Genomic DNA, 14,411 nt, shown 5'->3' with positions numbered 1-14,411 from the left:
ATGTGTTTAACTTCACTGTGTTTCAACGCAGTGAGAAAAACACAAATACAGGCGACGAAAAGCGTCCGAACTGGCAGAAACTCTGACCTTCATCTGTTTATCTCGTGGTATGAAGCTGACTGTTTGTTTTCAGAGTCCTTTAAAATGATGACTTATCCTCATTACTCAGTGAAGACGCACACAGCCTTGTCTGAGCTTGTTCTGCCTCCCACTGAGGATACCATCACGCATCATGAAGCTCATCTTATCTTCACTGCAAAACTGGATGTTAAGACAAGTCTGTGACTTCTTTTCTTTCTTACCTGGATGATTTTGTGCTCGTCTTCACACTCAGCACCAGATCGCTGACACAGACATCGTCGGAGCCGCAGTCTTTGGTGAAGGGGATCTGAAACACAGACAGAAGCAGCAGATTCAGCCGGATGCTGCGTCGCTCTTCTTCTCCTGTCACCTCCACAGCTTTGGAGAACCCAACACACAGGAAGCTTATTACATGTTTACTACACTGGATGACTTTTCATCTTGTTGTTGTAGCGTTTAAATCCAAGAACTTGCATGACTCTGCGAAACAAGCCGGTAATCATCATGCAGGCGTAACGTGTCATTTGAAATGACTGTACAAACACTTCATCTGCTACCTGCAGACCAAACGGGAAGAAAACCCAAAACAAAACACAGACTTAGAGATAAAACTTGTGTATCGGGAACTTACAAAGAATTCCAGGGCGTTTGGAGAAAATATGTCGAGGACGGGGTTCACGTCGGCGTTCTCCTGCTCGATCTCGACTTTCAGGCTGAGAGAGTTCACAAAGTCTGGCGTCTCCTGTGGAATAAACGGCACAGGAACGAATCAGCATCAACAGACGTAGGAAAAACAAACTTTATCAAATCAAGGTGGTCAATTATTATCCATTACCTGAACATAAACCTGGTACTTCTGACAAAGGGGCGTCGATGAGATTTTTGCCTTTTCTGTGAGGAAGCGTTCGTTGTTCTTCGTAAACAGTCCTCTTGATGTCACTCGTGAAGCCTGCAAGTCAGCGTCCAGGGTCAAAGTGTACGATATATCTGAAAGAGAGACGGGAAAAATTATGTCTGACACACTATCTGAGATTTAAATTATGAGACTTTATCCATCCATCTATCCATCATCTCTACACCTTAATCCTCACTAGGGTCATGGGGGGCTGGAGTCTATCCCAGCTGACTCAGGGTGAAGGCAGGTTCACCTGGACAGGTAACCAGTCTATCACAGGGCTACACTTAGAGACAGACAACCAAGCACACTCACATTCACACCTACGGACAATTTACAATCACCAATTAACCTCAGCATGTTTGTGGACTGTGGGAGGAAGCCGGAGAACCCAGAGAGAACCCACGCTGCACGGGGAGAACATGGAGACTCCACGCAGAAAGAACCTGGGTGTCCCCGCTGGGATGTGAACCAGCGACCTTCTAGCTGCGAGGCAGTAGTGCTAACCACCGCTCCACCTTGCAGCCCCTATGAGACTTTATTTTCTTGAAAATTATTAGGATGGGATTTTAAAAATCTGGAAAGCAGGCGGATTTTGTTTCTTGATGACAGTTAGCAGAGAAGCTTGAAACCACGTACATGTGTTTAAGGTAAATGTGCAGCTAAAGTCGGCACCCAGTTAGGTAGGTTAGTGTAAAATGGGCCAAGAATAGATGATAGCAAATTAACAAAACATTACTGACAAGAGGTTGACGTGAAGAACTTTTACATTCTTTGTCATTTTACCTGCTATCTGTGCTGAAAATCAAGATTTTCAAAATAAATGCCTAATCTGAACATCAAGTCTAAAATCTCTTTTGGTCTCCAGCAGCATCTTTACCCTCAAAACCACAGTTCTCACAGTTACTTTAAATAAAAGCAATCCACTTATTGTCACAACAGGAAGGTTTACCAATGGGTCCGATGGGCTTCTTGGGCCTGAACGCAGCAGTGAAGCAGAGGTTGGTGTCGAAACATGAAAGCTTGCGTCCGTTAACGTCACAGGGTTTGTTGAAAATGTTGATTTTATCAGGCTTGAAAGTAGCTGCAGCCGAGACAGACGCCACACCTCTGGACCTGAAAACAAGTTCAATTTATTATCAGCTCGTCTCAGACAACGGCTTCACTGACTGAACATCATAAAACCGAGTAAATCATTACATATTTTATAGACTATATTCATGGCCCCCATGTCCTGCACTAGTTTAACTCACCAGAGCTGCACCACTTTGCCGTAAGCACCGATGGAGACGTCAGGCAGCGTGTCGTCATTCAGATCTCTGTAGGTGTCCAGAGATCGTCCAAAATACTGCAGCTGAGGATCCAGTTTGGAGCCAAGGATTCTCTGAAAAAGACAAAAATTATCATCACATATTATTATTACAATAATGATATTAACCATCTGAACCCCGAAACCAACGGGCAAGTTTGAAAGTCGTGTCATATTTAAAAAAGAAAACAAAAATGCTAAAATGACATAATTTATCTGAGCCAGAAACTACAAAAAAACCAGAAAGGAATAAAACTCCCTTGTATTTACAACAATCTGTGACATGCTGTTCCGTCAGAAGACAAAGTTTAAAGTCATGTCATCAAACTCACTTCATTCCACGTCTCATTTAAAAATTCTCCAAAAATACACCGTTTGCATTAATGAGATTCAGTGAAAAATAAAAATAATTTTACGCTCCCAGCTTGAACCATGAAGCCATGATGGACTCAGCAACAACCAACAGCCAAGTGACAAAAAATCAGGGACTTTCTAGCAGAACAGGTCTAAACTACAGGCTACAGAAGACAAAAATGTTGGTAGAAAACCATCTGTAGTTTGTAGAGTTACCTGTTTTCCTCAGTATTAATTACCCCAATGGGCACCTGGAGAAATGCTGTACGTGTTGATCCCAGTTTTGTGACACAAATAATCAAAATTAAACTTTTTTCTTTTTAATGTGGCATTATAACTTCGTCATACCACGTGAAAGGTATTTTTGAGTTCTCTCTACTTCAAGTCATGGCTGTGCTGTTTCCATAGAGGTGCAGGACTTTAAATTGTAGTGAAAATTAGCCCGCAGTGAGTGAAAATGAAGATCAAAAAACACCCAGAAACTGGTTGGGATTCGAATGATGTGTATCAAGCATCTCCATCACAACCAAAACACGTCCGTCTCTCAGATTGAACACAACCTCGTCTTGTCCTACCTGTGAGAACTGCTTGTTCAGTGTCTTCTTGTCTCCGTTGTAGATGTAGATGACACCTTTTCCTTTGTCCTCCAGCGGCGCTCCGACTACAATGTCGTTGTAACCGTCCAGGTCCAGGTCGGGAACGGCGGAGATGGCCATCCCAAAACGTGCATTCTCAGTGGAAGGCGGACCGTTGAGGAATCCCTGCTCGTTCAATATCCCCTTCAGGTGACGAGACGGAGAAAGTATGTGGCTTAAATTCTACTAAGAAAGCTGAGAATGGACGTCTAGCTGTAGGAGTCAGTGTGAAGACTGAGAATCAGGCTTAAGAAAGTCCTTTCCTGTACCTTGGTGACAGAGAAGACATAGACTCTGCCTTCTTCTTTCTTCAGCTCGCTCATGTACATGGGAGCACCAACCAGCAGGAGGTCCGTCGCTCCGTCTCGGTCCACATCCAGCGGGCACAGGACGCTTCCAAAGTACGATCCAATCTGGGACAACAATGGCCAGATGTTTACCGATGAGAAGATAAATAAGTTTGTCAGGCTTCACTCTATCGTAGCCTCCATGGTCAGTACCTGTTTCCCTCTTTCCGAATCGATGATGGCGGACTGCTTCTGAGCATTGACGGTGTAGACGATAACCTGCCCGGAGTGGTTGGAGCGAGGAGCGCCGGCCACAAAGTATTCCTTCAACCCGTCGCTCAGTGTGGTGACGGAGTAACCTGCAACAGAGCACACGTTTAGCAGCCGACACCTGAAGTTTGGACGTCTTTTTACTTCTGCAATGTACCGTATTTGTATTTGAGTATTTGTACTTTTTGCAGCCTCTATGGCACAAAGACTGGTGTTGTCATTTATTCTGGCTGATTGGACCGCAGTCAGGCGTGAGTCGGGTGGAGCGATGCTGGAAATCAAATGATTTTACAAAACTCTGTGTAGTAAATAAGAACAACGACAGGGTGAGCTGTCCTGCCTCGACAAGTACAACAAGATCAATAAACGCATGACGGAGATGTTAACCAAGAGCAGTTTGTACATGCCTGCATTGTGCCAGAGGAGAGCTCTAAAGGGATTATAGATGTTCTTTGGAGGTTTTTTTCATGCAAAATGTAACATATGATCACATATATGATCACATATATGATCACGTATATGATCATGTGGAATTCAATGCTTTTTTTCTGATTACATGACTAAACTAGTTAGAACATTAAAATCCTGCACATATCTAAATGCATCAGCAGGAGAAAATCAATACAACACAGGCTCTTTTGCTCTTCATACTTTATTCTGACTGACATACTCGTGTACTTTTACTTCAGTAACATCTAGAACACAGTATTTTCACTGAAATGAATCATCTGAATACAACCACACATCGTACCGCTGTATCACAGCAACAATATGAAAATGAAGAAATGATTGAAAAGGATGCGCAGATTCTCTCAAATCTTAAACTTATACGACATAAATTTAAACTCCAAAACATATCTTTAGTTAATTCTATGGTTTGCAGATGCACTACAGTTAGTCCAGGAGTCACCACAGTTACCATCAGGTGTAAATAATGTTTAGTATATATAACTAAGGAGGGGATAGGAAGATATTATATTAATGTGTGTGCATTTAATAATGTGAAAAGTACTATGAAAGTGAATGTCAGGTGAGACAGACTGACTGGGCATGAGGATGAATTGAGCATATTTTAGCTTTAATCTTGCAAAGTTAAATTCAAAGTCATGCAAATAGTTTTTCTCTGATGTTCTGCTTCACAGAACAGTTACAAGGTGAAAAAAAAGTGATTAGCTGCCAGTTGCGGCGCTGATCTGGCCAAGAAAAATGTTAACAAATCAGTTTCCACTCAAAAGCGCCACAGATATGAACCACACCTTCAACCTTGTGTAGAAATCAAGCTGAAGCTGCTGCGCTCAGCGACAAAACCTACCGAGAGCCTCCAGTGTGACTGCCAACGCCATGACAAACTGAGTGAAATCATCCCTCATTAAGAGACTTTCAACAGAGTTATAATGCAGAGGACAGCTGTTAACGCTCACCTAGCAATGAGCTGTGGTTTCTGTCCTGCAGCGTTCCCTCAAACGCTGAGAAGGGCAGAACGTCCACCTTCGACCCGGTCTGATGGACGACGGTGCCGCTCCAAGCGTAAGCTCCCACCGCTCCGAGCATCATCACGTCCTGAAAACAAGGCAGACCACAGATCAGTCAGCACACAAATACTACTGTACATACCAGACTGATTATTGAGCCGGCTGGTTATCGTGGCCGGATGCAAAACGAAGGAAAACGTGGAAATTTAGCCAATTTTATTCATTTTCTTCCAAACATTTACACTTAGGGGAAAATGATTTTGTAAAATCGTCTTTCACAGATAACCCCTGTGTAGCGCCTCGTCCCTTTTTCAACGAGTCAACATCTGATAAACCTTTTAGCTACACCACCTGCAGAATTTGATGATCATTTCCCTCATGACCACACAGAATCCCTCACGTCACCGAGTGCTCTTGTGAATGAAAAGAACAGCCACACATGTAAACTTACTTTGTCACAACTGATAGAAAAGTTTCAGAGCTATGAAAAGGCAGCGCGTTGTACCTGCTGGCTGGAGTAATGAGCGCTGAAGCCGACCTGGGACATCTCCATCTTGAAGTTGTCGCCTCCTTTACCGGTGCCTTGTGGGAGCAGAGGAGACGAGTAAACAGACGAGTGGATCAAGAATACAAATGGGGGAAAACACATATAAAGCTCAGCATGAATAGAAAGCCAGCATCACGTAAGCTCCAACAACAACAACAAGGCAGGAAAGGAAATAATACGCACCCTCGATGTTAAAGATGCGGTTCCCCAGAGTTCCAGCGATGGTGGAGAGGGCCGCCTCTTCGGACACGTTGAAGAAATACTTCTCTGTCGGTAAACTGGCGATGGATTTGATTTCCTTTATTAGGTTTTCTGTGTCGATGTTGTTTCTGATGTAATAACCCAAGACCTTAGAAAATAAGAGCGGAAAACGGTGAGCTTTAGAAAATAACCTGAGCTCATCAAAACAGCAATTTAATCCAGAATGTGTGCAAACGTGAACGATTTTAACGAAGCTGTGGAGTCCTGTGCAATCAGCAAGTTTAAATCTACAATGACAGCTATGAAAACAACTAAACTATAAACCAGAAGCACAAAACTCTACAACTGCGACTCTGATTTTGCGCAGTTGTTAGTACTTGGAGGATAATCCAAGTTTACAGCTACAGGTTTATTTGTCAGGTTTTGTGGGTGCAGAGAGAGTGAGCGGGTTTGTATAAAAGATGTTAAATGTCACAGAAGAAAATCAACAACATGCACAGTGAATCTACTGATTATTATCTATATGTGACGTGATCATCATCACTTACAGCGATACCGAAGCGCGTGATGCCTTGTTTCTCACATTCGGCGATGACCGTGTCTCTGAACGACTCGTCGTGAGATTCGCCATCAGTGACGACCACGAGCACCTTGGCAGCGTCCGGTCGGCCGCCGTGGCTTGGATTAAAACCCCACTGACTGAAAACACAGACACAGTGGACGCTTCCAAGTTACTGGTTGTGGTTTTAAAAGATGAATGAATGAATACATCTAAATTATTCAGCTGCTATCAGGTAATAAAGACAGAAGTGTAATAATAAATAATCCACAAATAAAATGCATGCATGCACGTCGATGAAAGGCGGCACTAACCTGGCGTACTGGATGGCGTGGAAGGTGTTGGTGGACTGACCGTACATCTGTGTGATTCTGGACGTCGCAGCGACAATCTCGTCTTTGTTTTGATACTGATTCAGTTTGAATTCAAACTTGGGATCGACAGCGTACTGAATGACGCTGACCTGCCGGAAAAAAAAGTTAAACAGGGTTTGATAAAGAAAAGCTGCAATTGTGACCATAAGACAAAAAAAAGCTTAATTTCAGGCTAAAGTTCTCCTTCTGCCTCATGAAGTGTCAGCGTCGTCACCTGTGTGTTTTGAGGCCCGATGTCCAGCGAGGGTATTAGTTTCCGTAGGAAGTCTGTCATCGGCTCCCAGGGATAAATGCTGTTGGAGCCGTCCAAGACAATCACGATGTCCATCGGCCCTCCACATGCTGAACAAGTCACCAGAAGGGGACAGACAATAATACGTTGAAGCAGCAGCCATGAAACAAACACCTAGTTTCTACTTTTCATTTTGGTTTCAATTCGTGCAAATTCCCTGACAAACTGCAGGTAATAGGTTCCACTTAAGCCTTGTTAAAATACCGCTGTCCTAAAATAAACAGCAGCTGCAAGCAGAGGCACTGTCTTGCTGGTGGTTTCCAGAAACCTCAGACAATCAGGAAGTGGGAGTTGTGAATGAAAACCAAACCTTTACCGAGCTACGGTGCAAAAACGTAAACCGTAGAACAAACCTGACTTGCAAAAGAAATATTTGCAAGAAAAAGGCAACTGGCTATGAGTCAACTCACAAGAACATGAATGTTTTGGAAGCAAAAAGAAAAACGAAAGCAGACGGTATGCCACTGCGATTCACTACAATTTGTCTTAAAAGGTCGATAATATCTTAAATATAAAACGGTAAATGGTCTGCACTTCTAATGTGTTTCTCATTCACCCATTCACACTCCAGTGGTGACAAAGCTGCCATGCAAGGTGCTGCCTGCCATTGGGAGCAACTTCAGGGTTCAGTGTCTTGCCCGAGGACACTTCGACTGTGGAGGGGATCGAACCGCCAACCTTGCGACTGGAGGATAACCCGCTCCACCACCTGAGCCACAGCCGCCCATCAAAACAATTAACTATACAGCTTAAAATGCAACTAAAAGCATCAGTAGTCGTATGAAAGCTTCTTACTCTGGACGGCAGGAGAGAAGGCCGGCTGAGGTTGAAAGAGGGGGTTTAGCTTTGCACATATTCCCGGGTAGAAGTCTTGAGTGCCGCACTGCTGTCCCCAAAGAGGGCCACACATCTGAATCAGATGACCACAGAGAGAGAGACAGAGAGATTTAACGGATGCTCTGGGTCGTCACTGCCTTTAAAAGCTCCCAGTACGACCGTGTGTCTGAGTTTAACAGTCATATCTAGTATTAAAGTGCTTTTGGTGAGAAAATTAAAACATAAAGTGAAACCTGCAAACACATTCAGCAACTCAAAGGCCTGCTGCTGCTTTCCTGTTACAGCAATCAGTTTACATGAGCCACTGGTGCACTTCCCTCAATCTAAAAATGGCATCTTAATGCAAATGTCAGAGGAAATCTTGAGTAAACCTGCTTCTGGTGAACTGGCTCTATCACTCGAGTGTGTTCATCTTGTAACCACAACAACCTGATGGCAGCTAAAGGCGATGTACTGTAGCATTATAGCAAATTACTGACAGATTTATGAAAAATAGCTGCCACTAAAGCTTAAAAATCCCTCTTACAATCTGCACCTCTCTGAAATATCTTGATCTCTTTGGACAGATTATGTGAAAACACGCACATGCAAAAACAAACATACCATCGAGCCGCTGGGTGCAGGCAGCCGGGTGAGCGTCAGACCCAGGGACATGTTGGTGTTGACGTTTCTAACATTTGGAATACTGAGAGAGTCTGTCGACGAAGGAAAAAAAGGTCAAAATCGCATCAGAGGTCAGATTATAGCTGTTCAATCTGGACTAACACAACCTGTACAATCACCATAAATTCAAAATATGAATAAATTACATGTTGTTGTTGTATGTGTCCATTTCTAAATTTATTTTGTATGTTTTAGGACGATGCATCTTTGTGTTGAGGCGTTTTAAGCTAATGTTTGGTTCAAAGGTTAAACAACCAAACAGCAACTCTCACCTTGAAGATTGAGCTTATCACAGCTGTTCTTGGATCCTGAGACTGGACACTTGTAAATATCTCCTTTCCTGTTTTGACTGAAGCCACTCCACGGAGCGCCAACCAGCAGCCTGCAGAAAACAATGATGCTGATCTCTAATAAACATGCACCGATAGTAGTTACAGCTACAGATGGTAACTTGCTGTGATAAGAAAAGCAAACACGATTTTAATCCTTTGAGCGACTTCTGGCCCAAAAACAACAGAAAACACACATAAAAATCTGCCTGTAAGTTTGCAAAAGTAAGTTTGTGTGCTCCTGTTGGAAGCATGTAACGGCATGTCGGTCTTGTCCTTCTTTTAAATCTGTAAGAAACAAGATTCTGCAAGTTCACAAAGAACTCATCAGCTCTTTATCGGCTCACACTTCGCCACCACATCACAACATTCACATGTTCTTTAGTGTTGTTGCTTAAGATTCTGAGTTTTCTCTAAATCCAGAACCAAACAAGGCTCGGTTCATCTTTATTACGAGACAGGAAACTGTGCGTATCACCGCTTTGTTGTCATGCCGCAGTGGAATATACCGACAAAGAACACTATCAGTTATTGTACAATGGAACTTCAGTTACGTAAATGGGACACTCCTGCAGACGGTGACTCTGAGACGGTGACTCAGAGTTCAGAACATCTAGACGTGATTGAGACGCTCAGCTGCTGTTTAACTGGTAATGTGGGAGGCAGGAGTGTCTGTGTCACTAATGCAGGATGTTACAGCTCAAACTAAACAGATCGTGTCGTGTGTGCTTTGTGCTTGTACAGTGTTGCAAGAAATTACTCAGAAAGTCGCTCATCAGCAGAGCCTGACTGATAAATTCAGATTTTTTTTAAACTCACAAATATCTGGATCAAACTTACAGGACTTCCTTCTACTTTATATCTATAAGCTGGATTATCTGAAAAAAACATTTATTTTATCACAGCAGAGGAGCTGAAGGAGTTTCGAAAGAAGAAAACATTTTCTGTCTGTGTGGTGGCTCAATGGACAGTAAATGCTAACATCTGTATGCTAACATGCAAACCTCATGGTGGTGCTACAGGAAAAGCAAAATCATGAATATCGGTACAAAACTTTATGGTAGGATGAAAACGGTGGACTTTTAACAGCACACGACTTCTTAAAGCTAGCAGTGCATGGAGCAAAAGAAATCCATTCCTTTCTCTTAAAAACAAAAGAATACAGCTGAACTTTCGATTTATAATCTATGGTGGCTGTTGCAAGAAACTAGACCACAGTTTGGCTTAATGCACACTGGACTCCACTGCTGCTGATGCACAGGACAGTGACTCGGTGAACACAGTGTGTGGACTTGTTTACCTGCCACTGAATGACTAAACGCTGCAGATAACCAGGTGCTTCTCTCTGGAGCAACAGGCCGTCATTTGCAAACTGGATGAGTATTATGTATAATAACACACAGCCCTGTGGAGCATCTTCAGGATGGAGTCTGACCACAAGCACGCAACTGAAACTTTGCTGATTGCAGAATCCAGCATGATCTGGTGTGCAGGTTTGCTTATTTATATACTCCGGAGGTGACACTGTCTTTCTCACCTTCGATGCTATTTTGAGAACTTGCAAAGAAACATGCACTGAATTAAGTCGACATCACTTGAAAGCAATAGCACTGCAAATTAGCACAGCAATAATTAGCATCCCGTTTAGGATATACTCACACCTCGAGTAATAACGACCAAGTAAATCATGCTCCTCTCATTGAACAAAATCCTTACATGACAGCTCAGATTCATACCATTTGCCTTCATGGTTTGTCGTCTGCTGGACTGTGTATCCAAACTCTTCTGCTGCTGGGCCGCTGAAAATCTTGGCACCTGCAGTGCCAACGTTGAAGGAGTGGGCCTGCCAGATTCTGTCAGCTGGAGGAGGAGAAAGAGGAAGTTTTAGGATGAAAGCAACTAATAGTTTTCACACATTCGACTATGTGTGACAACAATCGGTTATCACGTATGACATGACTTCCTGACATGAATACTTTAACCACATCATTAACACTGGAGCCTGCAAGTTGTCTTCCTTTCTGGCTGAAAGGTTAGAAAAAGGTTTTAGGGACAAGTCTCACATGTCTCCAGAATGTGTCATCCCATTGATCAGCTCAAGATGCTGCAAAGATGGTCAGCTTCCCGATGACTGGATGAGTGTTCCCGCAACATTGGCTAACGTTACCTCGAAGTTCTAGCAATGTTTCAATGTAAGCATCTTTTAAAACATGTTCTGAGGACATTTATTGTTTCCAATGACGTTCCTTTGAGGTTAACAGTTAATTAAGACGGAACGTGTTTAACGTTCAGAGGACGTTTGCAGGACGTTGTCAGAACGTGTTACATAGGAGCAGAAAAACGTTCTCAACATTCAAAAAGGATTTTCAAGATGTGGTGACGGCCTCAAAAAACTGATTTACAAAACATCCCTGTTGAAGGTTGAACATTATTCCTACATTGTTCCTACAATGTTCCTACAATGTTCTGTTTTGGGGATGTTGCTTAATGACAAAGGACAGACGTTCTTAATCCAACATTCAGACAATCTTTGGAGAACTTCATCCTGCCTTCAGAAAGAACATTCTGGGAACTAAAAGAAAACTTCCCCTTAATGATGTTTTTAGAGCTTTGCAGAACTTTCTCAGAACGTTTGGGGCGGGTGGTTAGCGCAGCGTGCTAAACAGGCTAAACAGGCTGAAGAAAAAGTGCTGCTGATGGTTCCTTCAGGAGGAAAACACCAGCTAGAACCAGAGCTGGATGACGACCTGAATCGAATTCTTACTGGGGCTTGTAAAGCAGGAAGGCCAACAAGCTGTGAGGGAAGAAAATGTCTTCATATCGGAACAGCTTTAAGTTTACATGTCCAGGTTTATAACAACAACAAACACAGTAAAAAGACATTTTTACCATTAGGGACCTTTAAAGAACAACGATCAGGTAGTGTGACCAGTACACACACACTCTTTTGTCCAGTAACCACATAAGACCACCTTGTTCATATAACATGATGCCACAGATGACAAGACAGGAGCAGGCTGTGGGCATGCTGGATGCTGGTACGTCAGTCAGACACTTAAATGTCCACAACTCCAGCATTCTTCGTCTGAGGAATCCCTTCAGACAGCCCGGTACGACAGACGATCCTCCACATGATGCTCTGGATGGATGGTGTCCGATTATGTGATCCTGTCCTCAAAAATGTCTGCTAACTTCGCCAAACCCTCCAAAACATTAACCAAACATGAGCAGACGACCTCAACAGCACGATGTGTGACTTGTTACCGACTTGTGATTTCTAGTCTAGAACCAAACTCCCGATCCGCACGTCATCGTTTCCAATCTGGTGCATGTTTGGTTGCTTCATGATGTCCAACAGCAAGTGATTGTTCTGTTGTTTCAGAAAGAATGGATGGAAGTTAACACGCTGCGTTTACATTTTTGTTGAGTTCTGCTCGTCAGTATCAGATATATTATTCTGCATTTTTGTATTCCTGTATCTAAGGTCTAAAATTTTTATCCGGGTGGGAGATAAGCTGGATGTTTTATCTCCGATCCGGACTTCCCCCTCGGAGTCAGGTGGGTGCTTCTGTGTCTGAATCATGGGCATTAAAAAAAACCACATCAGCTTGACTCATAAAGGAAAAACACTAAAGAAGCTTCGCAACACATGATGAAGGTCATACAAGCCGTGGCAGCTAGCACACACCACAGCAGAGCAGCATGTTTCTGAACACACACACTCCATCTTCAAACACTTTTCAATCCCCTCAGGTGGAATTTTGCTTGTGTGTGTGTTGTTGCTGCAGTTTCAGACCCACAAGTCCGCACAGGCTCGGCTCAGCTATCAGCCTGCCTTCCCCTCAATCAGCAGGCACAGGAATGTGGATGGATATTGGACTCAGGGGACCTACACTAGCACTGTCTCCTGCCACGCCTGTTTACCTGCAAGCACCAAAGTAGCACTTTGCCTCCACTTGGGATTCTGCAAAAAACACACACAACACATTTGCATTTCCTCTGGTTTCAGGGATGGAGAATGTGAGCAGGAGTTAAAAAAAAAAGTCTGTCTGTCTGCTGCTGTTTGGAAGCTTCCACTGATTCTAGAGCAGCGACCGTGTGATCCAGAAAACAACTCAGAGCGTCATTTAATCCATGTGGGCTGACTGTGGATCGTGCATTTGCTTGGAAAAGAAAAGAACAAAAATCTGCAGGATGATGTGAGACCGAGTTAAACAATGAGGACATTCCACTCGGTCCAGATGAAAACTGTTCTGCAAAGACCATCAAAGCTCAACCGAATGACTAACACGACTTACAGACCACGATCATGTGAAAAAAGACAGAAAACAGCTGCTTTACTCCGCGAAAATATGTGTACCATTTAACTCATGAGGCATCGGCGGCGCGCAGTGGCGCAAAAATAATGAGAAATAAGTGAAACGTGCAAAAACAAAGAAGAAGAAGTTGGGTACTTACTTATGAGTATGACAGCAAAGAAGATGATCCCCCAGTGGTAATCCATCCTCGTCTTTATTCCATTTGTGTCAGTGATTAAATGAAGCCACCGCACTTGTCAAAGTTGTTGCTGCGCAGCGCGAGTCAGCGGTGACGCGCCGGACGCGTTTCCTAAATAAGGAGCGGAGTTCTTCCTCTTACCTGCGGACACAAACTTTGCCCTCCAAGTGTTAACCAAGGGTGAATACGGCAATAAACTCCCCCAGAGCGGTACCGGGGAAATGATTCAGGCGCGGGGCAGCTGTGAATCCAGTAAGGGGCAGGTAGGAGCCAAGAAAAGAAAAAAAAAAGAAGTTTTTAAAGAGTTCCAGTGAAGATAAGATGTTAAAACTGAAATGGAAGCAAATGTAAGATTAAAAAGATGTCAGTGTTCACAACAAGTCCACACCCATCAGCTGTAATTGAAATTAACCCTCATTCCTGAGCCAGACTTAAACCAACATGTCAAATTAAAATAAATAAACGTCATCAGCTGACAGCCAGAAGTCTCTCATCCTCCTGATCCATCCTTCACTGTCTGAGATCTAAACTCAAAGCTGAGCAGAGAGCTGTGGTCATGACAAGATATTAAGACATGTAAAATATTAAGAACCTATAAACCGAAGCCCAAACAATAGAAGGTCTATTATGGGCTACTCTGGAAAAGCCTTTCTTTTTTTCTTTTCTTTCATTTGGTGGAAAACAATGATGTAAGACTTCTCATAAAAGACATGGGCAGGGTGGCGAAAGAGTTGAAAGGGATTTAACTTTCCAGCGAGGGGTCTCATTCCAAAATGCTAATTTGGAAAGAGCTCTAGCTTGTTGCTCAA

General features: G+C 43.2%; 1 protein-coding gene and 1 long non-coding RNA gene across 2 annotated transcripts in view; one reads left to right on the top strand and one right to left on the bottom strand.

Annotated features, from left to right (window-relative positions):
* Positions 1-13,988, bottom strand: part of itga2.2 (integrin, alpha 2 (CD49B, alpha 2 subunit of VLA-2 receptor), tandem duplicate 2) — a 23,171-nt gene extending 9,183 nt beyond the window's left edge. The window contains exons 1-19 of the mRNA XM_008284941.1: positions 13,564-13,988; positions 10,842-10,965; positions 9,049-9,158; positions 8,717-8,808; positions 8,072-8,186; positions 7,199-7,326; positions 6,925-7,073; positions 6,600-6,750; positions 6,034-6,199; positions 5,809-5,885; positions 5,253-5,391; positions 3,775-3,920; positions 3,544-3,687; positions 3,215-3,418; positions 2,230-2,360; positions 1,929-2,092; positions 917-1,068; positions 713-823; positions 303-388 (exon numbers count right to left, since the gene is read on the bottom strand). Coding sequence (XP_008283163.1) covers positions 303-388; positions 713-823; positions 917-1,068; positions 1,929-2,092; positions 2,230-2,360; positions 3,215-3,418; positions 3,544-3,687; positions 3,775-3,920; positions 5,253-5,391; positions 5,809-5,885; positions 6,034-6,199; positions 6,600-6,750; positions 6,925-7,073; positions 7,199-7,326; positions 8,072-8,186; positions 8,717-8,808; positions 9,049-9,158; positions 10,842-10,965; positions 13,564-13,609 — 2,435 coding nt within the window. The 5' untranslated portion in view covers positions 13,610-13,988. The remainder of the gene's footprint in view (positions 1-302; positions 389-712; positions 824-916; positions 1,069-1,928; positions 2,093-2,229; positions 2,361-3,214; positions 3,419-3,543; positions 3,688-3,774; positions 3,921-5,252; positions 5,392-5,808; positions 5,886-6,033; positions 6,200-6,599; positions 6,751-6,924; positions 7,074-7,198; positions 7,327-8,071; positions 8,187-8,716; positions 8,809-9,048; positions 9,159-10,841; positions 10,966-13,563) is intronic.
* The window catches only part of LOC103359547 (uncharacterized), a 9,273-nt gene continuing 8,425 nt past the window's right edge, over positions 13,564-14,411 (top strand). Inside the window, exon 1 of the long non-coding RNA XR_520313.1 lies at positions 13,564-13,634. This is a non-coding gene — a long non-coding RNA (uncharacterized LOC103359547). The remainder of the gene's footprint in view (positions 13,635-14,411) is intronic.

The sequence above is a fragment of the Stegastes partitus genome, unplaced genomic scaffold, assembly GCF_000690725.1.
Source record: "Stegastes partitus isolate 25-593 unplaced genomic scaffold, Stegastes_partitus-1.0.2 Scaffold380, whole genome shotgun sequence".
Classification (NCBI taxonomy): domain Eukaryota; kingdom Metazoa; phylum Chordata; class Actinopteri; family Pomacentridae; genus Stegastes; species Stegastes partitus.
Note: the sequence above shows the minus strand (reverse complement) of the source record. Positions and strands in the feature narration are given on the sequence as shown.